The sequence below is a fragment of the Falco rusticolus genome, chromosome 18, assembly GCF_015220075.1.
Source record: "Falco rusticolus isolate bFalRus1 chromosome 18, bFalRus1.pri, whole genome shotgun sequence".
Classification (NCBI taxonomy): Eukaryota; Metazoa; Chordata; class Aves; order Falconiformes; family Falconidae; genus Falco; species Falco rusticolus.
This window is the reverse complement of record NC_051204.1, coordinates 1,078,703-1,104,443: the sequence shown is the minus strand read 5'-3', so window position 1 is coordinate 1,104,443 and position 25,741 is coordinate 1,078,703. Positions and strand designations below refer to the sequence as shown.

The 25,741-nt window shown below is 48.5% G+C and overlaps 1 protein-coding gene across 5 annotated transcripts in view; it reads left to right on the top strand.

Annotated features, from left to right (window-relative positions):
* The window catches only part of TANC2 (tetratricopeptide repeat, ankyrin repeat and coiled-coil containing 2), a 247,267-nt gene that overhangs the window by 160,705 nt on the left and 60,821 nt on the right, over window positions 1-25,741 (top strand). For all 5 annotated transcript variants that reach the window (XM_037411279.1, XM_037411277.1, XM_037411278.1 and 2 more), the window contains 3 exons: window positions 10,560-10,685; window positions 18,687-18,968; window positions 21,233-21,366. In XM_037411279.1, coding sequence (XP_037267176.1) covers window positions 10,560-10,685; window positions 18,687-18,968; window positions 21,233-21,366 — 542 coding nt within the window. The remainder of the gene's footprint in view (window positions 1-10,559; window positions 10,686-18,686; window positions 18,969-21,232; window positions 21,367-25,741) is intronic.

Below are 25,741 nucleotides of genomic sequence, written 5' to 3'. Positions count from 1 at the left end.
TATTTCAGCAGTCCGTGGCCCCTTTTGTACGAAATTGTACAGCTGTAAGGTTGTTGGGGACTGTTTAAAGGAAGACGGTTCTTTGCTATTATTGCACTGCAAATAATCTTGGGTTTGAAGTACCACGTGATTCCAAGACACGATAGCCTTTTCTACCCTTTCAAAGGAGGTACTGCAAGTAAAATCAAGTGTCTCACCTTCTCTGAAGGTCTTAAGACCTTTGGGGTTAAGAGAATCCAGAGCCCCCAGGCACACAGAGCCGGGAGCAGCATCCCTGCCCAGCCAGGCTCGCTCCATAACTGGACTGGGTTTCCTTTCTAATCCCACTTTGGACAGTCACATGAGATTTTATAGATGCTAAAATCTGGGCGCCCGAAGCAGGGGGGTACAACGACACGTGCTACTTTGCTATGTCTGAAGGACTAAAAGTCTGGGATTTCAGAGCGGAAAGGGGACAGGAGAAAGCGGGAAGCTCGGCTGGCGTAGCCTGTTTACTTGAGGTTCATTTCTTACAAATGACACTGTGCAAACACCTTCGAAAGGAAACAGGGTAGGTCAGGTACCAGCAATTTAAATATGCATATGTGTTGGTTTAATTGGCTTGGGAAGCTGTTAGCTTGCTTGATGCATTTAGAGGCAAATATTGTTTCAAAAGAAGACAATCTGGCAAGATTCTGGAATACCTTTTCCTTCCAGACAATTTTGTTTTCTGGGGGTTTTGCTGCTTTTAAGTCATATGTCAGCTAGCACAGTTGCATCCCAGGATAAATTGTGGTGGTGGTAACTATGCACAAGAATGCAAGATTTGGTTTAACCTTTTATCATCAAATGATTACATGTTATCTCGTGTAAGTTTATGGAACTAGAAAATTATGTTTTCTAGGTAATAGATTTATATGGGTTTTCGCCCCAGAGCAGTTGACCTCGTTATCTGTGTGCGTGAATGGTGGGAGAGGGAAACCAGATGTGGTTTCATGGTTGACTTCAGCCTATCTGCAAAACGTGCCATTGCCCAAGGTTAATCCTGCGCTGACTGCCAGCTCCGTGTCCTTGCACCAGAGCTACACTTGGGGTAGCCGTTTGATAAACCAGATCAGTAGACTAGTCCGACTGAAAATTAACTCTCCAGAAAACATCAATATCAAGTTTGAGCCACAGGTCACTAGTGTGGCGGCAAAGCGTGGCGGGGAGCGGGGCAGAAGGCTGCTTTTCTTTTGCTGATAGCCCACATTTTCAGGTGATCGTGAAACCACAGCTTTGCTAAAACACCGTTGTTGTCTTTCCCCCCACACAAAAAAATAAAAAAAAGGTTGAAATTATATATAAGCAGTCTATTCTTGGGAAGCAGATCATGGCAGCACTTAGACCTTCTGGCTTTTTTGTCTTCTGTTTTCTGATTGTTTTGGGGCTTTTCAGCTTCTCTCTGAATATCTCTGAATAATGGCACAATAGTGTTTGTTCCTATAGCAGCCTTACAAGCAGCCGTAACGCATCCCTCGCTCACCAACCAGCTTCCCACTGGAAGCACTTCTTCAACACGTCTTGGCTTCATCTCGCATTTTATTGCATATTTCTTTAGAAACAATTAAAAGTACTTTTTTTGGTAAACACTTTCTCTTAAAAAAACCAAACAGACCCACCCACACACACCCCAAAAGAACCCCAATCAAAATCCAAAAGAAACTCCATCCCACTCCAGGCTCTCGTGTACCATAAGATGCCAAAGAGGGACGGTGGATTTGGCAGAGCCACGTCTGGGTTTTGGCAAGTGGCTGAGATTTCTGGGTTGCCCTATCTGTGTACCTTTTTAAAAGCCGGGCTCTGAAGGCAGTGAGAGCGCATCTTCCGCAGCCTGGTGGCCGGTGCTGATGAGTTACGGCGCGGGGTAGGGACGTTAAGCAAAACGTGAGCATCTTCTCTATGCATTAATACAGAGTTTGAGGCGGGGGGAAACCGTAAGGAGAGACTAGCCGCTCCTTCCCTCCGAGTACCCCCATGAGCAGCTCTCGGTGACGTTCCCATCGGTGCCACCACACGTCACAGCCATCCCCCTTAGAGGAGGGGGGCAGCCCAGGCACCAAGCCCATGCCACCTTCAAATTCCTGCAAATCTTTTCAAAGCTAAAAATTCAATTCAGCTCCCAAAATCGCTTCCGTGCACCGTTGGCAGGTGGGCTTTGTCAATGCGGAGAGGAGCCCAGCCTGGCTCCGTATTGTCCCTTTTGTCTCAAAACAAGACAAAATTTTTTTGATAGAGAAAAATTGGTTTTGATCTCCCCAGGGAATCCTTTAAAGAGCATCTTCTCAAGTTAGCATTTCATCTGCACTTTCTTTCTCGCAGGCTGGTGGAGGTAAATATTCTTTCAGCATTTTTTAGTTATGTCTCTCTGGAATTCCAAGATTTTTTGGTCTTTTCTAGATTATACTCTCTCTGCCATTTCACTTACAAAGTCCCTATCGATTCACAAAGAGAATTGGTTCCCCCGGTGTGTTCCTCTTCTCTTTGGGAGAAAAGACTTGTTGCCACAGCGCAGGCTGAGAAATTTGGATTTCCATCAGCTAAATTGCAGAAAACCAACTGGCATGAAACAGTTGTACAGCTTTCAGCTTGGAAACTGAAACGTGGCCCGCTCTGGCGGGGTGCAGGGCACGGTGGCCCCCCGTGGGTATTGGCCTTGGCTTCTCCTAGTTTCTTGCAGTCGGAGAAGATGTACCAAATAATTTTAATATTGTGCATTTAGTAGCTTCTTGTTTTGGCAAACAAGACTGCAGATTCAGACTGCTTGAATTCAGCGTTTTAAGGTCAGGTGGCTGAATTTTCTGAAAAGCTTTACCGTTAACTGTTCCACCACATTAGATGGGAAAATAAGGGGAAATGCAGCGTTTTGCTGGAGGTGAATTCCTGCACTGGGCACAGGGGAGAGATCCCAGCTCCTCCAGCTTCGCCACCTGGGCACAGCTGGATTTCCTTGGTGTTGAACTGCTTTTGTTAAATCCCTCTTGAGGCTCTAAAATTCTGGTAATGGCACTGGCTTCAGTGGTCTTGAGACAGCTTCATTTACATGATGATCATGTTGTTGAGGAAATAGTTGTAAAAATCAAGTTTAGTCCTGATATAACTTGAAAATTCACTCTTATTTGGGTGAACTCCAGCCCTAACTATGTCAAATGTAACGGACTACCAGGTTAGAACCACCCTTGGTTACAGAGAAGAAAAAGTCACGTTAGCATTTTAGGATTTTAAAACAGTATTTTAAATTGGTTGTGCACAGGGCAGTGGTTATATTTTCTGTTAACCTCAAGTTATAGCTCAAATCCTTTTTGTTTAGCCAGTGCTATATTATACTTAACTGGGGGGAGAGGGGACACCCACAAAAAAGCAAATTACATATTTTCTTAGTTTTAATTAAGGAAATTCCCTTCCCTTCCTACGCAGTGCAGGCAGGGAGCGCGGGGCGGTGTGCGCTACCTCTCCAGGACGTGGCGTTCGGAAAGTGCAACCCTGTAACCACCAGCCCAAACCACAACCCCAAATCACAAAGCTTTAAAAAAAAAAGGAAAGGCAGGACATGGAAGGGAACAAAACAGGGAGCCGGGGTAATGTGCGTCTGTGCCAGGGTGATGATACGGAAAAAGTGTCGGTGATTCGGCAGCGGCGCTGGCACAGGGTCCAGAGCAGCCTCCATGGTTGTGGTACTGGTAGCCACAGCAAGTACCAAAAAAGCAGTTATAATTCTCTTTTTTGTTGTTGTTGCATTTACCTGTTCTCCAGTGATTTGGGTATGGTTTCAGAGGGGCAGGCAGGAGCTGCTAGCGAAATTCTTTGCAAAAAAACTACCCAAAAGAACGAAAGCAAGCGGTCGGTACTTCTGCACGGTGCGGGACTTTTTACCTGTCAGGAGAGATGGGGTGTGCTCCAAGATGAGAGGGGGCTGCAATTTAGAGAGGTTATGATCCAAGAAAAAAAACCTATAAAAGTAATCCCAGGTCTTCCAGTAATTCTTTAAAACTCCATTTTACAGTCGAGCCCCATATGAATCCATTTGCTTTGCTCTTTTATTGTTCCCAGAAACAGAAAGTTTCAGCTGCCTTGGCTTCCTACCCCATCCCCAGCAAATATGCACAGTAATTCATTTTATACCTCAATATTTTTTTATACTAATCATTGTCGGCACTGGAGTTGGGCATTCAGATTTTTGAATGAACACGAATTTCTTGGGAAATTTTGCGTTTTGGTTACACAATGAACGTCTCTGTTTCCATTCCCCGTGAAACCAAACATGAAATCTTGTGTTACTTCGGCCATGTGCATGGTTTATAAGGTCTGTTTAAGCATTAATAGAGAGTTAAAATGCCATTATTTAGTACTGGCTCCTCTCTTTTTCCTTGTGGAGAATAGAAAATAACAGCAAATACGTTATTAGTTATTAACTTGGAAATCTTTATTCGTTAGGAAGGTATGTTGTTGGAGGTGAGGGCAGGATTTGTGTAAATGCCTGTAAATCCCGTCATTGTGAGAGCACGGGGAGCAGCTGTTATCTCGGAGCATCCTGCATCCCAGCAGCTGGCCCTCTGGGGGTGGTTCTGGCAGAGATCTGAGGATCTGGCAGGCCTGCCTGCCTCTGCCTGCACCGCACCGGGCAGAAGCACAAGCTGACAGCACGAGAACAGGTATAAAACGGGACGTGGAAAGTGTGATGCTCAGAAAAGCAAATCCCTCCCTCTCCGGAGGGCAGGCAAACACGAGATCGAGCAGCGGGGTTTGAGCAGGTGAGGGAAGTGATTGGAAGCAACTGATCATAGAAATAAATGGGGGTTTTCCTGCTGAATTGAGTTCATATTTTCCTCCGTCCCATGGCTTCTCCAGAGGAGCCTGGGGAAAGGCCGGGGAAGCCGGGCGGGAGCGGTGGTCCCTCTCTGGAGCTGTGTGATGCGGAGCCGCAGCGAGACCCCGTTGAAGAGCACACGGGAGGAAGGAGAGCAGAAGCTTGTTAGGAATACTTCTAACTCTGCCCAGGGGAAAGAGAATTGGTACAAAAATAGCACAGAGAACAATGGGATGTCAAACACAAGGCACTGCAGCAGGGGGAAAGGGAGCTGGAATGAGATCGGCCGCAGAGCACATGCTTCTCCGCCAGCCCTGCCATGGTAGCTGTGGTGCAGCATCACCACAATTTACACCTTTTTTCTTTTTTTTACTTTCTTGTGATGGGGTATGGTTGACTCTGAATTAGATGCAGCTCTTCACATGAATTGTTCCAAGGAGAGAGATGACATGAAGATGCTTTGGAGAAACCCCAAATCCTTAGCATTGTGTTTGGCCATTTCTCAATAACTTAAACCGGATAATCCAGCCAAAAATTAGAAGTCATTAAATCTGAAACACACTTATTAATAGAGCTGTCAGGAACCTGAATTTGGGGTACATGGAGAATACCTGGTAATATATAAAAAAAACCCTGCATGCATCAGCCATGGCAAGCTGAATCCCTTGACTCAGATGCGAGCAGCACCCCTCCCCCAGCAATCCCGCATCCCCAGATCACCCTGCCTGCAAAACCCGCCCCTCCCTGGGCTGCCCAAAGAGGAATTTCAAGTCTGGTTGTTTGGGGTGTGATTCACATAGTGCATCAACAGTGAATTATCTTCCACTATTTGTTTGCCATTTCCTTGGGAGAGTTGCGCTGGCGATGTGCAAGCCCTTTTCAGGAGGTGCTGCTGCTTCTCCGTTGTCCTCAGCTGCAGCCACCACCTCCTGTTACACGGAATAAGGTTCGGCTTCGAGGGGAAGCTTTCAACAGTTTAATATTGTATTTTCTAAGATAGATTGATCTTGCGTGATTTTTGAAGTATAGAAGCATATTCACAGGAAAAATTATTTCTGGTTCTCCCGGCCTGAGGTCTTTTTAATTATTCCTCGGTTCTAAATCAGGAAGATAAATCTCAGTTCTCAGCCTGAGCAGTAGCAGGATAGTTGTCCTGACAATTGCAGAAATAACCCGTGGCAAAGTGTGCAATGGATCCGACAGCTCGCACTGTCTGCATGTACGAGCCACCTCGGTGGCGGCTGTGGGATGATGATGATGGTGAAGGCAGGAAGGGAGCCTGGCTTTGGGCTGCTGAGGGATAACTCCTGGCTTCTCCCAGCACCAGCAGTAAATCGGGCCACTGGCTGTCATCCTGCTCTTCTCCGGCAGCACATAAAGTCGTCATGTCCCCCAGAAAACATCTGGGACTGCAGCTGGCTTCGCCTTCCGCAGACAGGACAGGGGCTGAAATGCAGACTCTTTAAATAAATAGAATGAAAATAAAAACCCACCAACGGGATTGCAATTCTTCCCAGGAAATGGAACAATTCTTCCAGGAGCCTGCACGTGTATTGTAGGACTCAGAAAATGTTGAGTTGTTGCTGGGAAGCCCTTTCCCACCCAGCTGCCACCAGGACAGGTGACACGTCGGGTAGATGCTCTCCACACCTGGTGGAGTGCCCCTGCCGCCTGCCACCCTCGCTTCCTGCTCCTCTTCCACCTCCTAGAAGATTAATGCAATTTAGAAACATTTTTCAACCCTTTGCATTAGAAAAGCTTTTTAATTATGTGACTCCACAAGTGCTGGCAAAATTTAAGTTCTGCAGAAATCATCGAAGTCCCAGCATCGCTAACCCTCCCTGTAGCTGCTGGCTGGCGCGGATGTAGGCTGGAAGCCATTCCCTAAGGATGTTTCCAAAGTGCGGCCCTGCACTGACAGCTGTGCTGACCGGTTGTCCATCATTTAGGCTTCAGGAAACTTGGCTTCGTGGTGAAAACCTTTCCCTGCACAATGAGTAGAAGATCCCGTGGCCCAGAAGGAGAAGGTGAGAACATTGTCATGGAGGCACCTGGCTATATCTGTTCGATTGACCGTGGGCTTTAGAAGTATCACAGGATTCTGTTCATCTGAAGCTATTCTAAAAGCCGGTTTGGAGGACTTAAAAGGGAGAAAAAAAAAAGAAGAAAGGTCAACCTTCTCGGAAGGAAAAAGTTGAGGCACCGATACTGGCAAGTGAAGAACACGCCGTGCGGGGTTTTGCCTCCGTTACAGGAGGTGCTGTGCGGAGCAGGAGGTGCTGTGCTGGATCGGAGCAGCTGGCAGAGTTCGGAAAACTGGGCTTCAAACCCTGGGCACTCTGGCAGGGAGTCTCTTCATCCAGGTTTTTCCCACAGCTTTAAACGAGCACAATTAGCACCGATTTAGGGAACCCCCGCGCTAGTTGTGGAGCAGCCAGGTGTTGATGCTTCTGACACAATCCGCTGCAAGAAGTCGCGTCCATTTGGAGACTCGGATGCGGTTTGGGCAGCGCAGGCTGTGTGGCTGTACGATCTGTGCCCCGGCAGTCACCGCCTGGCGTTAGGAGGATGCTCGGCGCTGGCCTCGCTGCGTGTCGGCGGTGCCGGGTCTTCTGGCAACCTTGGTGTGCCCACTGCGAGTCAAAAAATTATTGGTAATAATCATGTCGTAAAACTGATTATCTGCTCGAGGACCAATGTGAATTTTCAAAAAAAAAAAAAGTTATTTTAGTTTTTTCGTGATGACTGATTAGGGAGGGAATAATTCTTGGGTTTAACCATTGCTACATAAATTGGAAAAAGGGGCTTTTATCAGTTTGTTGTTAGGTTGAATGGTCTTGTATGAAGAAATTAAATTACCAGCAAGATTAATGTTTCTGGTCATCCTTGATGGCTCTTTGCATGCTTGACAGGATGAAAATGGGACTGGAGCAGGGCTGAGTATGGGATTTAGGGGGAGGAAACTGTCCTTCAGCGGCTCAGAGAGAGACACCCACCCACCCACTCCCACACACACACACACATATATATATATATTTATCAGCAAGCACAATACGGGGAGTTTTGTTTTCTTTCCTTTTTTCTTTCCGACAGGGTAACTTGAGCCGAATTCGTGAGGACATTGAACAGAAGTCGGGAAGGAGACAGGGCAGTGTCTCCGCAGAGGAACAGCAGTTCCTGTGGCCACCGAGTTTGTGTATTGTATGCAGCGAGGCCTGGGCGAGCAGAGCTGCCCAGCTGTGTGTAACGTGTTAGTAACTCCTGCTCAGGGGTAGAAAATATGCCTGGAAAGGGCGATAACCCTTATCCTGGTTGAATGGTCTGCATGAGCTTACTGCAGTGCCATTTACAAATGGGGAAAAAAAAGCATTCACTTTGATTTTTTTTTTTTTTTTTTTTTTAGGGAGTGGGCTTTCTGAGCTTCCCCAGGATCAATCAGGACTGTTTCTGGTCTGGGTTTTCAGCCCATCCTAAAGGAGCCGCCAGTGCTGAGCGCTCCTGTCTGGCTGCTTTTTATCTTCTTGCCTGACAATCCAGTGAGAAGGGACGTTGATTTACGGGAAAGGATTATCTGTCACGGTCCTGCTTTTCATGGCAAAGCTGGCCAGCCCCGTGTGCGACTTCCCCACGTGTGTAGAGTCAGGGAAGGGTTTGGGTTCGAAGGGACCTTAAGGAGCATCTGGCTGCCCCCCACACACACCCGGGGCAGGGTGCTCGGAGCCCCCCAGCCTGGCCTCGGGTGCTGCGGGGGATGGGGCGTCCCAGCATATCCCAGCTGGTGCAGGTACGGCGGGTGGGATGGAGGGTGAAGCGGGGCAGGACTGACCTGCCTGACGTGCCAGAGCCACGTCTGCCTCATGGCAGCGTTTCAGCTCTGCTCCGCTCCTGCGCCGCGGACACCTCATCAACTGTACAAGAGCAGAAGAGCATGACGGGCTTCTACAAACAGCCTTTGATGGGCTTATCTCCCCTTTTTCTTGCTCCTGTTGTTTTACCTTTTGTCTGCCCTCTGTCTGTCTCTCCATCTTTTTCTTAAAACTTATTTAGCGAGTTCAGGTAATTTGAACAGCATGAAAACCCGCTGCCAGCGTTGAGCCCATTCTCCCTGCCCCTGCTTACGGTCTCTGAATCTTGCTTGGGTTTTGACTGCAACACAAACTTGTCAAGGTTTTTGCATGGTCATTAGGCATTGTATGAAGGAAAAAAAAAAAGTTTCTCTTAGTTTTCTCTTGCAATTTTCTGCCTTTTGGTTTTATGGGACTGTCGCATCTTGTGTCGGGTGCCGAGGAGGAAGGGTTCAAAGTCCAGTGCCCTGAGCTCCTCTGGAGAGCTGTATCAAAATATTTACCTGTTTCACAGCGAAGAATTCATGTCAGCTTCACGGGTAGTCTTTGAAGGAGTCATTTAATGAATTAGTTCAAATTAAAATAATAATCTTGTTATGGGAATTGACCAAAAACTAAAGAAGCAAAAGGTGGTATCAGATAGAGTGCTGGGCAGCCCCATACTGAGCAGCGTGGTGTCCACTGGTACGTGCACTCTGGACATCGTTGTCAGGACAATAACAGAACTGGTGATCTGCAAAGACTATTTTTAAGTTTTCTGTTTCTAATTGGGAAGATTATTCCATGCAGTGGAGTTTCCATTCCTTTGTTTTATAATATTCTGTAGATTACTTGGCTGAAAGCATTTTGACATGGCAGAGCAGTGGGTGAATTGGGATGCAAGTGATCCAGATTTATTTTGTTTAAACTACATTTTCTCCCATCTTCCAATCACCACCAATTAAAAAAAATTTAAAAAAAATTGGATTGCTGCAGCTTTGTGCCAGCATCAGCTGGTCATTCCCCTCTGATCTTCTCCGGAGGCAGTTCCCACTGAACCCTGCAGCACCCATCGTGAAATTAAATTTTAGAAATATTTGTAATCATCAGGCAGCTGTGGAGAAAGTGTCGCTTAAAAACAGATGGCTGGAGTGGCTGCTGTACGTGGTGCATCGTGGTAGGAGGTGCCACCTGTGAGACAAGGTTCTACCTGCGGCTTCTGCATATTTCTGCAGTGGTGCCACCTTCAGCAGTGACAATAAATTATTCCTATTTAATCTAGCATTGTAAAGAAACCAAAATCCTTCCGTGAGGGAGTAACATTGGCATAGTAAAGTTATCTTCTTTAGTTCAGGTAACATTTTTCTCATTTATTTGTGTATTTTTGCTGATCAGTTGAAAGTTTCATTTTCCTGCTGCTAAGTCTGGCTTTCTGAACAGATAAATGTTAATATCCAACCAAAGTGGTTCTGAAATAATTGAAGAGGAGGTGACTGTGGGCTTCAGCGTAAAATGCACTATTGAGTAATCTTCTACGTAGTAGGAGATGTCGACTGCCTCCGTCAGGCTTTGCACACACGCAGCTGAGTGAGTTTTGTCGTCGGGAGAACGTAGATCAGATAATAGAGACTCTGTGTCTCCATTTTCTGTGGGTTTTTTTATTTATTTATTTGTCAACATCAACAGGAGACCAAACCAGAGCAAACACCGACAGGGCATGAGAAAAAGTTACCAAAACACTTCCTTACTCCTCACTGGGGGAAACTGGACTTGGTTCGTCTTAGCTGTGTTGACTCAATGTAGTTACAACTCCATGTGCTTTGTTTAAAAAAAAGAAATAAAAAAACCAAGAACCAGGGTATTAGATCCGAAAGCCAAGTGTGACGTAGTTGTTTGCTTTCTCGTGGCAGCCACCAGCTCAGCCCACCTGGAAGACCTGGCCTACCTGGATGAGCAGAGACACACACCGCTGCGGACGTCCCTGCGAATGCCGCGGCAGAGCATGGCCGGTGCCCGCACGCCGCAGGACCTGCGAGGTAGGAACGCGCCGGAGCCGCCTCTCCCTAGGGATGCGTGTCCCTGCCGGCACGGCCAGCGGGGAGGGAGGAGGAAATAAATGGAGTCAGGAAGGACGTTCCCTCTGTCCGGAGGCGGCCGGTGCCCCGCTGCTCCCTGGCCAGCCAGGCGCCGTCGGTGCAATGCTCTGGGGTCGCTTCTCTGCGCTGCCGTAGGTGTCGGCTTCGCCAGATGCACGCTGCGTGTAGCTGTGGTGGAAAGGGGGATTACAGAGGCAACCGTGTGTTACTCGATAGACCCAAAGCGTGAGCAGCCTCATTTTTCAGGGACACGCGCACAGCCAGCAAATTGTACGTTAAAGCCAGCGTGTGGCACTGCAGCCCCTGCGCCGCCTTCCATTGCTGCCCCGTGCCCCGAGGTGGGGTGATGGCCATCTCCTCCGTGTTCAGCTGGCTGAGGGTGCTGCCCTCCCTGAGCCCGGCGGCCACGGCGGTGCGTGCCTACGGGCAGCCTGGGACGGAGCCTATACACCCACCCGGTATCAGATAAGGATATTCCTGCAAAACGTCCCCAGATTCCTCTCCCTGATTGCCCCCTGCCAGCCCTCTGCTCATCTCTGAGCCCTGCGGGGCTGAAACTTTGATGGTTTCTAAAGAAAAAAAAAAGAGAAATTATGGTGGGCCACTATTTTTTTCTTCTTTTTTCATGCAAAGCGAAGGCTCGCAGTCCCCGCTTTGCGGTTTGCAGCATCCCGGCAGGGAAGGAGCCAGGCGCAGGGGATGGGGCCACCAGCCCGCCACGTCCCTCTCACGGATGCTCACAATGCGGGTATTCAGGCAGCCTTCGACTTCTGAAAGGCCTTTTGAGAGGGGAAATTTTTGTGGTCCTTCCTGGCAAAATCCACCAAAAAGACGTTAGCAATGAGAAGAGGAGCCAGGGCTGACATTTTAGCATTTTGTTTATTCTCGGGCAACTCCACGAGCCTCGCCCCGTGCCCCCGGGATTTGAGCCCACCCTACCGCTTCCATCCCCCCTAATCCGAGCGTGGTCTTTGGCCACAGCCTGAAGCGATGCCCGTGACAGCCCCGCGCCCGCAGCAGATCCAGCTTAGTGCTGGGTCCCCATCGCTCGGCATTGCACAGATGAGTAAATATCCGAGAGGGCTTGTTTGGGTTTTTTTCTAGTCGTTGCTGTCCCATCGGACTTGTTTGTTCTCCCCTTACATAGGCAGAAGGGTTTCTGCTGGCAGTACGTGAAAATTTCTTTTTCTCTGGTTTTTTTTTTTGGGGGGGGGGGGGTTTGCAAGTGCCTGTCATCCTGGGGTAGGAGCTGAGGAGTGGGAGGGCTGGCAGGCTGGGTTCTCGCTCAGCACCCCGAGCGTGCCCTGTTACAGCCCGGCCGGGATCTCTACCAAATGCACGAGCCCCTGACTAGAAGAAAAAAGTGGATTTGTGTTGCTTTGGATCGCAGTCTGTAATGAAATCATACTGGCTTGGTGAGGTGGTTATAAAAATGTATTAGCAGGCAGAAAGTGAAGAAAGCAAAGTTTGACAGACAAAATTTCCATATGTTCGAAGGGAGCAGCTTGCCAAGGCTTCGTAATTTGCAGTGATTGCATCCAAAACATTAAACTTTATTGTAGGAACAGAATCAAATTGTTTTCCAGACACACTTTTTAAAACCATGTAGCGCTACATATTTTCTCTCTTCTTTTTGTTCTTTTTTTTCCCCCTTTTTCGGTGAAGGTTGCATGAGAATAGCAGCAGTGTTTCAATTTTTTTGAATTTGCTTCTGATCTTGGTCGAGGTGCCATGCTGTTTTTAAAAAGAGAGGGAGAAGAAGAGGATTTGAAAAAACCAAACCACTGCTATTTGGAAATACTTCCATTGAAGAAATGGAGGGTGAGGGGGTGGGTGTCCCCCCCCAGATGCTCCGTGTCCCAGGTGTTCCTGTGAAACTGGGTCTGTCTGGGCTGTTAGTATCACAAGCTCTTTGTTTCAACTGGAAATCCTGAACGGGGTTTAACTGGAATGTCTCTCTTCTTGGCACTGGGCTGAAAGTGAAGCGATTCCTGGCCCCGTTTGGGGGGGACACGTTGCAGCCCCCAGATTTGGTCCCAGTTTTCAAGAAACCCAGTGGAGAGGAACCAAATGGGAGACCGTCCCTGCTATTTTTGGTTAAATCAATTAATTGAACCAGGGGAGCAATTTTGCGATGCAAAGCCAGGAGCACGCCAGATTCCTGCTGGGGGTGAACACAGCGTGGCGGTTTGCGGCGGGGGGGCTGGAGCTGGGCAGGGGCGCCGTAACCCACAGCACACGGCGAGGGCTGCGGGGCGCCGGGGGGCAGCAGCCAGCTGGCAACAACATTTTGTGGTGTTACAACACCCCCCCTGTTGCCATTATGATTTTTAGTGTATTTTTCCCGGGCGCTGCTGCAGCGTGTGACGAGCCGTGGTGTTCAGGTGAGGTTTGGAGCGGAGGAGTGGGTGGCTCGTACTCCACCAGTATATTATTTACCGAGATAAGCGATATGGCAGTGGCATTTTTCTTTAAAGTGTCTTTTATCATTTACTTGCAGGGGTTTTTTTCCCCTTGTGGTATGCGTTTAATCCTGTCGCCTTTTGCATAAGAGAGTTTGACGAGCTGCTTAAAAATGCTAAAAACCAGTTCAACCTTTTGAGGCTGCCAGTGAAAAATGGGCACTGGCCTCATCCTGCTGGATGCACGCATTGAAGACAATGCTCGAAGTTGCAGTCTAAAGCAAGCAGAGGAAATAAACTCAGGCATTTGGCTAATTGATGGGTTCTTATTTAACGAAGGACACAGCAGGTGCTGAGCGTTATTCAGAGCAGCATTTCACCCTAATAGATATTAAAGCACTTCCCACCTGGGCTCCGCTCCGTGCCGGTCCCTTTCGGCAGCCGGGTGTATCTTCCACCCGGGGATGCTCAAACGGCAACAAAACGCATCTAGAACAAAATGTAAAACAACTAATGAGCTGTGGGTGCTGATTGGCAGCGTAGCTGAAAAAAATCCCGTTTGAAGAGAGGGGAGTCTGTAAAACAAACTATTTCCAAACTTGCATTTTAGAGTCTTTCAACAGCTAAAATAACTAAAAAGTCTCTCGGTGTAGCAGGATGGGCCTTGCTCTGACTCTGCCCCTGCTCATTTCCAGCCCCATGGCTTTTTTTTCAATCGTGCAGATGATACAGCCAGCTTTGGTTTGGTATGATGGAAGTTTTTAGCCGCAGAAGAGGAACCAGGATGGGTATGGTAGGCGATGCTTCAGCTTGGGATTTGAATTTATTGCTTGGGCTGTACAGAAGTTGCACGGTATTTCATCAACTCTCATGAAAATTTCACGCCACCAGACCTTGTTCTGTTCCACTCCACACAGTAATTTCCAGGAAAAGTATGGGTTTAATTTATGTTAAGATATTATCAGAACTTCTGGGTATTTCTCTGGTACTCTGGCTTATGTTCTATAAAATGCTTCATTAAAAAGGACTATAAAACCCAGCAAGCATTTGACAAATTTTCAAGGATGGGAAGGCAGCTTATTCACGTACTTTGATTTTTCACAGGTACTGAAGTCGAGTGGCTAATGGGGTTCATCCAACGCATGCGCACACATCCTCCCCCGCTACTCCTGAACTTTCTTACCCTCTTTTTTTGGAGCACTTTCCATTAGCTTATTCTTTAATTAATTTCTGCCCCAGACGCTGACGCTCTGGTGCAGCCTTCCTGCTCTCTGGTTCTCCTTTCCCTGCGATCTGGGGTATTTTTTTCAACTCTTTTCATCAGAGTTGAAAAATTCCTTCAGGGCTCTGGGGTCTTTCCCCCGATTGTGCCCTGCCTGTGCCTGGGGACCGCTGGCTGCTGTGAAATAAATAGTAACGAGAGAATTTTGGCATGGTTCAACAGACAGTACCGGGAATTAATGAGGATCTGGCACATGGTTGCAATTAGTCAATGGCAGTGTTAAATTATTCATAAATGCTTTCAACAGTCCAGCTAGGAAAACGTTGATGCTGCACTTGTCTTCCAAAGGCAGCACAGGGAAATGAAATGTCTTCTGCTGGCACGTGGAGGTGGTGCTGGTGGGACAAGAAGCGTGTTCCCAGCCCTCCTGTCCAAACCAGTGTGGCACTGAGTGCGTCCCTGGTGCCGAGATGCTGACCAGCATCCCCTGCCACGCCGGGAGCCCTGGGGTGACAACGCCTGAAGGTGTGACGTGTCCCCCCAGGCTGGAGGAGAAGAGGTTGGCTTTGCTGTGGTCAGTGACTGGTGGTGTTGGCAGGTCGGGGGGGCAGGAGCGTTGGCCGTTGGTATGTGGGTGGGTACGTCTCTTCTTGGGATTTTGTTAGGCCTTTTTTAGGAAGGATATGCCATTCCCAGGTGACAGCCACGATGCAGATAGTCATGTCCACTCGGGTAAAGACCAGTCTTTGGGATGTCCTTTGTCTTGTTTGAGGTGGCGTGGCTGGAGGTGTAGCTGTCACACAGCCTCAAAGCCACCTGCACCCCTGGAAGGGAAGCAAGGTGCGAGTCCAGGTCCCCACCACCTGCAGCAGGAGCTTGTCAGGTCCCACAGCCTCTGCATTTAATCCGTCCTGTCTTGCATTACCCCTGAGACCACTCGGTCCCCGTTAGACCTCTGCCTTTCAGAGGAGCGTTATTGTACATGTTCCCTCACTAACACAACCTATCACGTATATACACGCACGCACAAATAAAGTAAAGCTGTAGTTTATCAAGCGCAACTCTTAGCTTGATGGTTTCCAAATGGAGTCTTTTGATTTAATTCGCTTTTTTATTTCTTTTTCTATATATAGTTTGGGTGGCATCATGCAAACAAAAAATTTCCCTCATCAAACACACTGCTGGAACGCTTGATTTGCACAAGTCAGACCACTACAGCTGGTTATCTCTGCCACGTCCATACGCTATTGCTCGTGCAATATCCATCCTCCGGTGGGAAGCCCATCAGTCCTGCTGACACCAGGAGCCGGGCTGGTGCTGCCACAGGCAGGAGCTGTGATGGGGACATGGGGACAGGCAGCCCCGGGGCTGACTCGGCACAGCCGGCTGCCACGTCCCCTCCCACCGCCGTGGATTTTGCTTCTCCAGCATCTTCCCGTGCCAGCGCGTCCTGCTGCGCTCACATGACAGACCCCAGCAAGGGGAATCAAACAAACTGCTTGGGAGCTCATGCAATTCAAACGCCTTCTCCACCCGAGGGTAGATTTACAGCACATTCATCGTTTTCAAGTGGGAATGAAAGTACAGCTCCTGTCTGCAGCGTTTTTCTGTATCAGTTAAAAAAAGGGAAATTCAAAACGCCTAACGTTTTTAAATACAGGCTATTTTCCTTAGGCGTAGCTGATGTAACGTTAAATCCCAGCCCCTTTTTGAGCTCTGGTGTAATGGATCAGCTCCCTGGCCAGGTCTGTGAGGGATTTCGAGGTGGTTGGAGCTGCGGACATCAGGTGGAGGATTCCCAGGGAGGGTCACAGTGCGGTGCTGGCATCGGGGTGCAGGGCTGGGGCTGGGGTCTTGGAGTCAGGGGAGCTCCCTGATACTGCTGGATGGGGGCCAGCACTGGGCTTCCCAGTTAGAGAGACTGGGAGCTGCTGGAGAGGGACCAGCGTGGGCTGCAAAGATGATGAGGGGGCTGGAGCATCTTCCTTAGAGGAAGGGCTGAGAGAGCTGGGGCTGTTCAGCCTGGAGCAGGCGGAGGGGGGATCTTACGATGCCTACAGATATCTGGAGGGTGGGTGTCAGGAGGACGGGGCCAGGCTCTTCTCAGCGGTGCCCGGCGCCAGGACAAGGGGCCACGGGCACCAGCTGCAGCGCGGGAAGTTCCACCTGAACATGAGGGAGACCTTGTCTGCCCTGAGGGTGAGGGGGCGCTGGGACAGGCTGCCCAGAGCGGCTGCGGGGTCCCCGTCTCTGGGGACACCCAGACCCGCCGGGCGGCTCCGTGCAGCCTGCTGGGGGAGAGCCTGCTCTAGCAGGGGCTGGGCCGGGCGACCCCCGGAGCTCCCCTCCCAGCCCCACCAGTCTGCGATGCTGGGACTGGTCTGGATGGAGCAGACGCCGCTGGGGTCCGTAGCTTCCAGAGGGACCTGTGGCGCAGCCTGGCAGTGGGGCTCGTCCCGAGGTGCGGAGCTCGACCCAGCACGCTGGTCTGTTCAAAGAACACGTCTTTGTATTTGCAGTGGGATCTTCAGGGTGGTAGCGCATCTGTAACCTCTTCCCATGTAGATAAAGCATCCCAGTGCTGCAATTTGATAAACTCTTTCCAACAAGTTGAGCAGGAGGCGTGCGGCAGCGCTGCCCCCAGCCAGACCGGGAGGGGGGTCTGCGTGGGGTCAGACCACCGCCCGCGCCTCCATGGCCAAGGGCGAGCAGTGAAGAAGTGACAGAAGTCAGCAGTGCCTGCATGTTGTGTGAGCTCTTTTAAGTGTCTGAGGGCTTTTAAAACTTCAAAGGAACCAAAGCGTCTCTGCTGGAAGCAGCTGATGTAGGTGACGGGAGCGTGATGGTGCCAAGAGATAATGCAGAGCAAACCAGTAGATTTTGTACTTAAATCCCGCTGCAGCCCTGCTCGGGGCACTCCTCCTCTGCAGCTTCCTGGGGTTTCTTGTGAAATACGCTATGAAGACAATTAGATTTTGTGTGGTGGTTTTCATTTGCAGCATGCCGTGTGAACTCAGAACACATTGAGCTCAACTTCTGCGATCCGCAGCTCAGATTTTGCACAGCTCAGGCACATCAGTGTCGATCCGCGCGTTGAACGTCGGGTGTGATACGTGTATTGCAGTTGGAAGGTGCCTTCAGAGCTGCCGTACCAGGTCCAGGTCCCAAATCGTGTCCCATGGATGCGGCTCCATCCACGTCACTTAGCCCTGACTTGGAATTCTGTTCTGAAATTCACAGTTCGAGCTAAAACGCGCAGTGAAGCTGACCCCCCCCGCGGGGATCGCCTGCCACCACCTTCTGAACATTTTTAATTAAGAAACCATTTTGGTGGTAAATTGGGAAAATCCAGCAACTGTCTCTGCTGGCACAAAGTGCTTCCCTCACTTCTTAAATATTTTTTTTGGGGGGGATAGATTTATGCATATCACCTCCCCGTTACAGATCTGGTTAGGCAGAGTGGACCATGTGAGCTCGTCTTTCTAATAGCGTCTTTGCAGCGGGTCTGCACGCGGTTGTTACTCCTTTTAGGCGTGCTTGCCCTCGACAGCTTGTGCCAAATGAAGCGAATGGCACATGCCCTCTCCCTCCCCCCCGAAGCGTTCCTGAAAAAAATTCAAGGCTGGTTTGGGTCTAGTTGTATGTTTTATTATAATCTAATGCATTAAAAAAAAATGGGAAAGGTAACACAGCATGTGTTTGTAGGTGTTAGCGCCACACAGCACACGTGGTCTGCTGGAGAGGTGTTTCTTGTGCTCCTTGGTACCTCGATGCTGCTTGTGACGCCGCTTTTCCTTGTGAAAAGAGGAAATGTTTGAATTGCCATCTAGGCAAATCCGCTCAACAATCTGGTGTCATTTATGGGCTTTAGTTGAGATAACTCTGCTGAGATGGATTTAACACTGCTAAGTGCTGAGGCTGTTTTGAGTGCGCTCATGGGAGCGGGCACAGACCCCTGTGAGCAGCCGTACGGGGGCGGGGGGGGGGGGGGCGCTGCCTGGGCGAGCACACCGTTCTGCCCCTGCCAGGGCCTTCTGTTATGGTGACTTTGAGCAAAAAAATTCAGTTCTCCAGCTATGCCTCCCCTAGCTGTAAACTACTTCGTCCTGTAAAATTCTCTGAACCCCTTTGGTGGAAAATGCCATGCATGAGCCAGACGGTTTTAACAACAAACCTGTGGGTAATAAGCAAGCTTCTATGTTTTTCTACCCGTTGCAATGAGAAGATTTCTAAGGAAGGTTAAACAGCAATTTCCAAACTATAGTTTTACCATTAGCATTGACATTTGTGTCCTTGCCCTCTGCTTCTCCTTTGTAGTACGCTTCGCCCCTTACCGCCCCCCTGACATCTCTCTGAAGCCCCTGCTCTTCGAGGTGCCCAGCATCACCACCGAGTCTGTCTTCGTGGGCCGGGACTGGGTGTTCCACGAGATAGATGCGCAGCTGCAGAGCTCCAACGCCAGCGTCAACCGAGGCGTAGTCATCGTTGGGAACATCGGCTTCGGAAAAACCGCCATCATCTCCAGACTGGTTGCGCTCAGTTGCCACGGCACACGGATGAGACAGATTGCTTCTGATAGCCCACATGCCTCCCCCAAACGTAAGTACAGCAGCACACACATCTTCAAAAACCAGAGACCTTTCCCATCAGCTTTTGTAACGGTTTTGGCTGAAAAGATCCTGCTCCTCCTCAGGCTGGTCTTTGTTGCCAAGCAAAGGACGCACCTGCCTGCAATATTTATACTGCTCCTGCTCCAAATCTACTTTTTTGAAGAGTCAAAATAGTCTGTCTCTTATCTCTCTGGCTTAGAAACATCACAGATTTTCTCCAGTTGGGAAGACTCCCAGTTTTAATTGCCAATATTCTGTTATTACAAATCCACTCTGGTGCATTCTCCTTCCCGTATGGTTTGTTTATTTCAGTTTATCATGGTATAAATGTTTAGGATGGATTGCAAGCCTGTGCAGGCTCAGCACTCAGGATTTCTCTACCTCTTGTGGTCCCATCCCATTCACATCACTCTGTGCTGACATGTTTGCAGGTAGAGATGACAACATTTTAAAGTCATTCAGCTCTCAGTAAGTGAGTAAGACAGGACTAAAAATACTGGGCTAGGTAGCGAAAGGTATCTTTAAGGATCTAGGTCACTGTATCTCAGTGTCAGGTAGATCTGTTCACTGGAATGCAGTGCTCTTAGCCATGTCGAAATACCTGAAATGTCACCGAACGATGGCATGTTGGATAGTGTCGCCTGTCAGAGCGAAATGAAAGTGAAAGGCAGGGCTTGCTTCTGTATTTTCGCTGCAGCTCTGCAGTGCAGCAACTGTATGTCTCCCCGGTCTGCTTAGAGGGATTGTGGAGATTAAAGAGACTGCTGTACTTAACTGTTTCCAGACTAAAAGCTTGGGTATTTCCAATGAGAAGGTGCCCCACATCTGTCGTGCACAAAGGATGAAGGTCCTTGGTCACAGCTCACACGCTGCTGTCCATGAAGGTGAAAGCTGAACGACTCCTCAGTGTTACTTACAGGGATGGAGACCTTCAGAATCAATCAACTGATTTGACTTTATTTCCTAAAGAGATCACACATCCTAGTCTAGCTGTAGAAGATAATAACTGTTTTGTGAGTGCCTTTGATTTCACATGTTGATAAAAAAAGTAAAATCTATTATGCTTGGTGAAGTCTGTGTTTAATAGTGAGTGCTAATCAGGCGACCTGACACAGCAGTTGTGCTGTCGGCATTAGTGAACTGGCACATACAGCCTCATACTCTTAATTCCTGTCTCAGAGAAACACTACAGGTGAGGGTGGTGTTGCATGCTCAAAATCAAGAATGTGCATCATCGCTAGCACATTCGGGGTTCCATTATGCAGGCAGCAGTCATCCTGCTCTGTTGTTTGCCATTAAATGCATCGTTGTTTGCATTAGGATTTCAAGTCAAGCTCAAGGGTGCGTTGCAGCAGTCCATTCAGGAAAACCCTCTGCCAGTACAGACTGCACTTAAGAGGAATGTTGCTTTTGAAACCTTCCTGAAATAAAGAAAGCAGGAATTAGACATCATCGATTCCTGTATGTCTTGGCCTCATTCAAAAATAATCCACATGAGTACCTATGAGCGAAGAGTGGCTTGAAAATGTTACCCACAAAGGGCAGGTGAAAGGGCTGTGGTAGCAATGTGCTGGTAAAGCCAATTGCTGCCAAAGAAACAACTAAAACAGTAGAAAGCAGTTAAAGCTGACAGAAATGATGCCAGTATAATTCATAATTTGCTTCCAAGCCTTTTCCAGGTCCTGGTGCTACTCCTGCTTCTCTCCCTCTGATTATATTAATGGGCTTCAGATGGATATGTTAGCCGTGGCTCTACTTTTATTTGTTATAAAATAGGCACATAATTCAGAGAAATTGGCTGTCTCCGCTGAAGAAGGGCTGGGAACAAAATTAACAAGCGATTGTTCATAACAAGAGAAGATCTATTGGCAGAACCGCAGCGTAGGAGAGCAGTGCCCTAAAATACACCAAACCTGAAGACAGAGCACACCTTCGAGAAAGCACCGTTCACTCAATTACTGTGATTATTTTAAAGTCAATGAAATGACAGGGGAGAAGATGAATAAGACAAGCTCAATGCTTTGTCTTAGCAGCCCTTCCCAAAAGTGCTGCTTCCAAAAGAAGTTTCTTGGGGAGCCCCTGGCCTGGCTGGACGGTCTGGCAGCCTCTTGCTGCCCGAAATCCTAACCAGGGGACCTGTGGTACTTAAATTGCCGTGCGTGACCTGCTAGAAAACAGCAGCTGCCTAGTCTGTAATAGTAACGTGGGTCGTGCTCATCCTGTAGCAATTCATAACCTCTTCCCTTGGGACAGATGTGGATGCCAACCGAGAGCTGCCCTTAACCCAGCCGCCTTCTGCTCACTCGTCCATCACCAGCGGGAGCTGCCCGGGGACCCCCGAGATGCGCCGGCGCCAGGAGGAGGCCATGCGGCGGCTGGCTTCGCAGGTACGGGAACGCTCGTCTCGGGATGTCTTGGTCCTTGGGAATGGACCCTAGTGGAAGGTCTCCTGCCTTACATCGCTTGGTGCGTTGGAAAATGGGTGCGTTCAAATGCTGGCTGGGAGAGTCTAGAGAAAAACTTCTGGAACAGGTTTTATTGTCCTAGGAAAGTTATTTCTGTAAAATTAAATTCCCATTACGTCAAATACACTCCCCTTCTACTCCCGGAGTTTGTCTTTCCCAGCCATCACACTTCATCCTTACAAATGTTACGATATGACATAGTTACCAGAATAATTGCAATTTATTGCGCTTATTTTTGCAAAACAAAATTGCCCAGTGTTTGACCAGCGTTTCATTCTGGAAGGAGCTGGTATCGACCGGCGGGTGAAGGCGCAGGCTGGGAGCGTTACTGCTGTGTGCGCTTGGGCGTTTTGGGGAAAAGTTGACTGTTGTGGTTTAACCCCAACCAGAAACTAAGCGCCACACAGCCGCTCGCAGGCACATGCACGCACGTGCTCAAGGGATGGGGAGGAGGATGCGAAAGGGATGTAAAACTTGAGGGTTGAAATCGGAAGAATTTAATAATTAAAATATATATAGGGGAAAACCCTATAACAATAATAACAATTATCATGAAAAGGGGGGAGAGGAATGAAACCCGAAGGGAAGGAGAAGACCCAAGTGGTGCACCGTACCACTGCTCACCACGCGCCCGGCCATGCCCAGCCAGCCCCCACATGCGAGCGGCGGCCCCGCCAGCTCCCCCCAGGTTATGCACAGTCTGTGTGGCCTTGTGGCCACTTGGGTCACTCCTGCCTGTGTCCCCCTCCCGCTGCTTGTGCCCCCCAGCTTCCTCCATGGCAGGGCCTGGGAAACTGAAAACTCCTTGACTGAGTGTAGAGGTTACTCAGCCACAGAGCCCGGCGCCTGCAGTGGCTTCGGAGCAGAAAATTAACTCTGTCCCAGACGAAGGGCATCGACAAAACAGATCATGGCCTTTGAGCGATGCTCAAATCACCAGAGTCGATTGTATGTAGCTGTCACTTACGGTAGGTGAGATTTACAGCTTGAATTGTATCGTATTGCCAGGATTTAGCGCTGCTTCCATTCTGTTGCTCTGGAATCCGAGGATTTGCTGCTCCTGCACCTTTGGAGGGGAGGGCAGTAGTTCATGCTTTCCTGTTGCCTGCTCCCGCTTTGGAGAGGAAAATACCAAGCAAAGTCTTTGTTCTAAATTATTACCAGGATGTGTTTGGCTTGGCTTTTTGTGCCAGATACTGCCTTGTCCTGTCTGCTTTGCTGCTGCACCCAGATGGCGAGGCAGGGCGTGCGAAATCAGTGTAAATACATAAGGCTTGGTGTTCTCCGCTTCCACGTGGAGTTCCCGAAAGGAATGCCGTGCCCAGGTCTGGTTTTGTTCAGGACACATTAGTCATCGTATTCCTTGCAAATCTTAAGTATTACAGACTACCAGAAGGGCCGTGAAAGTGTACTCTCTCTGCTTAAAATACCTCAACTATCTCGGCTTTCTTCCCCTGAGTGCTTAAGTAATCCTGCTGCGTATGCAATTGCTAAATGGATACAGTTTTAGCTTCAGTTTCCTCCTGGAAAAGGTAAGGGGTACGGCTCTTTCAAACAGCGTATCACATCCAGTACATAGATCATGCACCGAAGCCTTTTTGCATCTCTGATCGCTGGAGAAAAGAGCAAGAAACAATCTTTATAGCCAAAACCGAAGTAAAAATAGGTTGTTGTACCTTGGCTGCAGACTCCTTTAGGAGGGCTCTAAAGCCCTGCTGATCCCCCAGCCAAAATTTTTTTGCAAAACCAGTCCTGTGTTTTGCTGTCAGAACATGACAAATGAGTTGGGAAGATGTACAGGCTGCTGCGCTCGCTGCGGGATTACTGACTGTGTGCCATCGTTCATCTCCCCGTAAATTTCAACCACTGTAAATGCAGGCAGATTCCAGAAATAACCGTCACCGGCTTTCAGACATCGGGCCTTCCTGAGAAGATGGATGCCAAGGCTGGTGAGCTGACCTCAGAGCACTTGAGCTCGCTGCCTCTGCCCGAAGAGCTGACGCAGCGCGCGGAACTTCTGAGAAGCTTCACAGCGTTTAGCAAACAGCTCCCGGGAGGAGTCAGAGCAGCAGCGGCACGGCTTGATTCAGCATTCTGAGACCTTGGGTCTGTTCCCAGCTTTGCCGTTAGCCTCGCTGGGATCCTTGGAGACCAGCATCTCATCTGCTTGCCTCCCTTTCCCTGGCTACTAAAAGCAGGGTGATCCATGCAGATAACGGCCCTTTGATACCTGATGCTGGCAGGAATGCCTAACTAGGTGTCACTTGGGTTTCTCAATCCCCAAGAGCAGTTGGCTTCCAGATAGTGCTGCAGTGTGTGCCTGGATGCTACCACAAAGGGAAGTTTTTGTGAAAGCATAGGAATATTTTTTTTTTTAATTTTTTTTTTTTTTTGAGCTCTGTGTTCCTGCTGCTGATTCTTTATCATAAACAACAATTCTGGTTTTATTGCATCCGAGCCTTTTCCAGAACTGCTGTGCAGCGTGCTGCAAACACTAAGTTCGATGGATTATCAAGCCTCAGGAAGGGAAATAAAGGCAAATAAAATGGTTTAGGATGTTTCTCAAATTGATAGCTGGAAGTCATGTGCCCAGTGCACTCTTAGTAACCTCCTGAGTAGAACAACTCAGCATCACTGCTGATGAATACTTGCTGTCAACAGCAGATAAATTGATTTCTTAGAAAGAACCATGCCATATGATGTCCTCCTAGATAAAACAAACACTGACTGTTCCACCCCAGCTGTGTTTTTTTGAAGTCTCTGAGTGACACTGGGAGAAAAAGGATTACTGACCTGGCAACAGAATTGAAAATCCATTAAAATAACAGCGTTGAGCTCTTTGTTCTGTGTGCGATCGCCTCGTTCAGAAACTCGATCACACGCATTTAGCTCGCCTTTGAGAGATCATGAGAATTTGTTGTTCATAAGAGGCTTTGAAGATGCTGAACTCTTAAACAGAGCAGATAGACTGAACGGCTTGGTGGACAATAGTAAAAATAGTTGGTTAAAATGATTTAGCTGCCTGATCTGAATGTCTGATGCCACATTCTCCAGTAGTCAGTCCTGGGGACAGTTCAGGAAAACCTTTCATGTAGATAAGCTAAAAGGCTCTCCAAAGTCTAATCTATAAAAGAAAAGAAGGAATAAAAAGCGGCACGTCCTTTGGTGCAGGAGGAAGGGAGAGGAGAGCAGCATATTCCTGTTATCAATAGCTGTGGCATAAAAAAAGAATGGCTGATGGCCTACTTAAAGCAGATTTTATTCAACTGGCTGAAGGAAAAAGTGGACGTGAAGGAAGGACTGACCCGTAGGTTAGTCTGGTTGGGAAAGTATTTCTTGGACTTGCGTGGTTTATGGTTGCAGTAAGGCTGGAGTCAGAATGGAATTTGGGAAGAAAGTGTTGACAGTGATGGACAACCACGATTGTCGGGAGTATTTTTGGAGAAATAGGAAGCGTGTGTGAGGAGCTGGATAAAGCTGTGTGCAGATGTTCCACCTGTGCTTGCACTGAGCAGAGCAGGATGCTCTCAGGTTGTGCTGTGGTCGTTGTGCTAACGAAATGGAGATCGTTACGAAAGCAGATTAATAATATACTGACAGCCTTAAGGTAAGGGTTGGTGCAGGCTCCAGAATGCTAGTGGGAAGCACGCCGTCCCTCTCACCCACTCCATTCCTTCTGAAAATGTCACTTAGCCCAAAACTCAGAAGTTGTGTGTTTATGATGACAGAAATGAAAGGTGAACAGTTGCTTTTCCTCCTCTGGATTATTCAGGGTTGTACTTTTCTGCCTGTTTTTCAGGCAGTTAAGTTCTTGGGGGCAAGCGTTGCTTTTAGCTCTTGCTGTCAGAGATGAAGAAATCATTAATTTTAGCAATCAGTAACTGAAGGCTGCCTAGCAGGAGCTCCGCGCAGCCTGGCCGTGCTGCAGAAGCGCGGTATTTTGTTGTATTCTTCGAGAGCACTTTGAAGTCACCCATGATTTCTAGTTCAGTATTCGTCAGGCAGCTAAGGGAGAAGAATGCTTGGAAATATGGCAACTTAAAAAAACAGTATCAGGTGTGATTTTTGTCCACAAAAACTGCCAGGAAAACTGTATCCAACTGGTTCAGGGGTTACATGAAGTTATCCTCACCGGTGGGTCCCGGGAGGAGAAAACCATCAAACCAAGATAGTTATCAAGCCTCAGGAAGAGAAATAAAGGCAAATAAAATGGTTTGGGATGTTTCTCAAGTTGATAGCTGGATTCCCTTCCCCCCAGCCACTGGTGAGTGGCTGCAGAGGTCAGAGGGACCAGAAA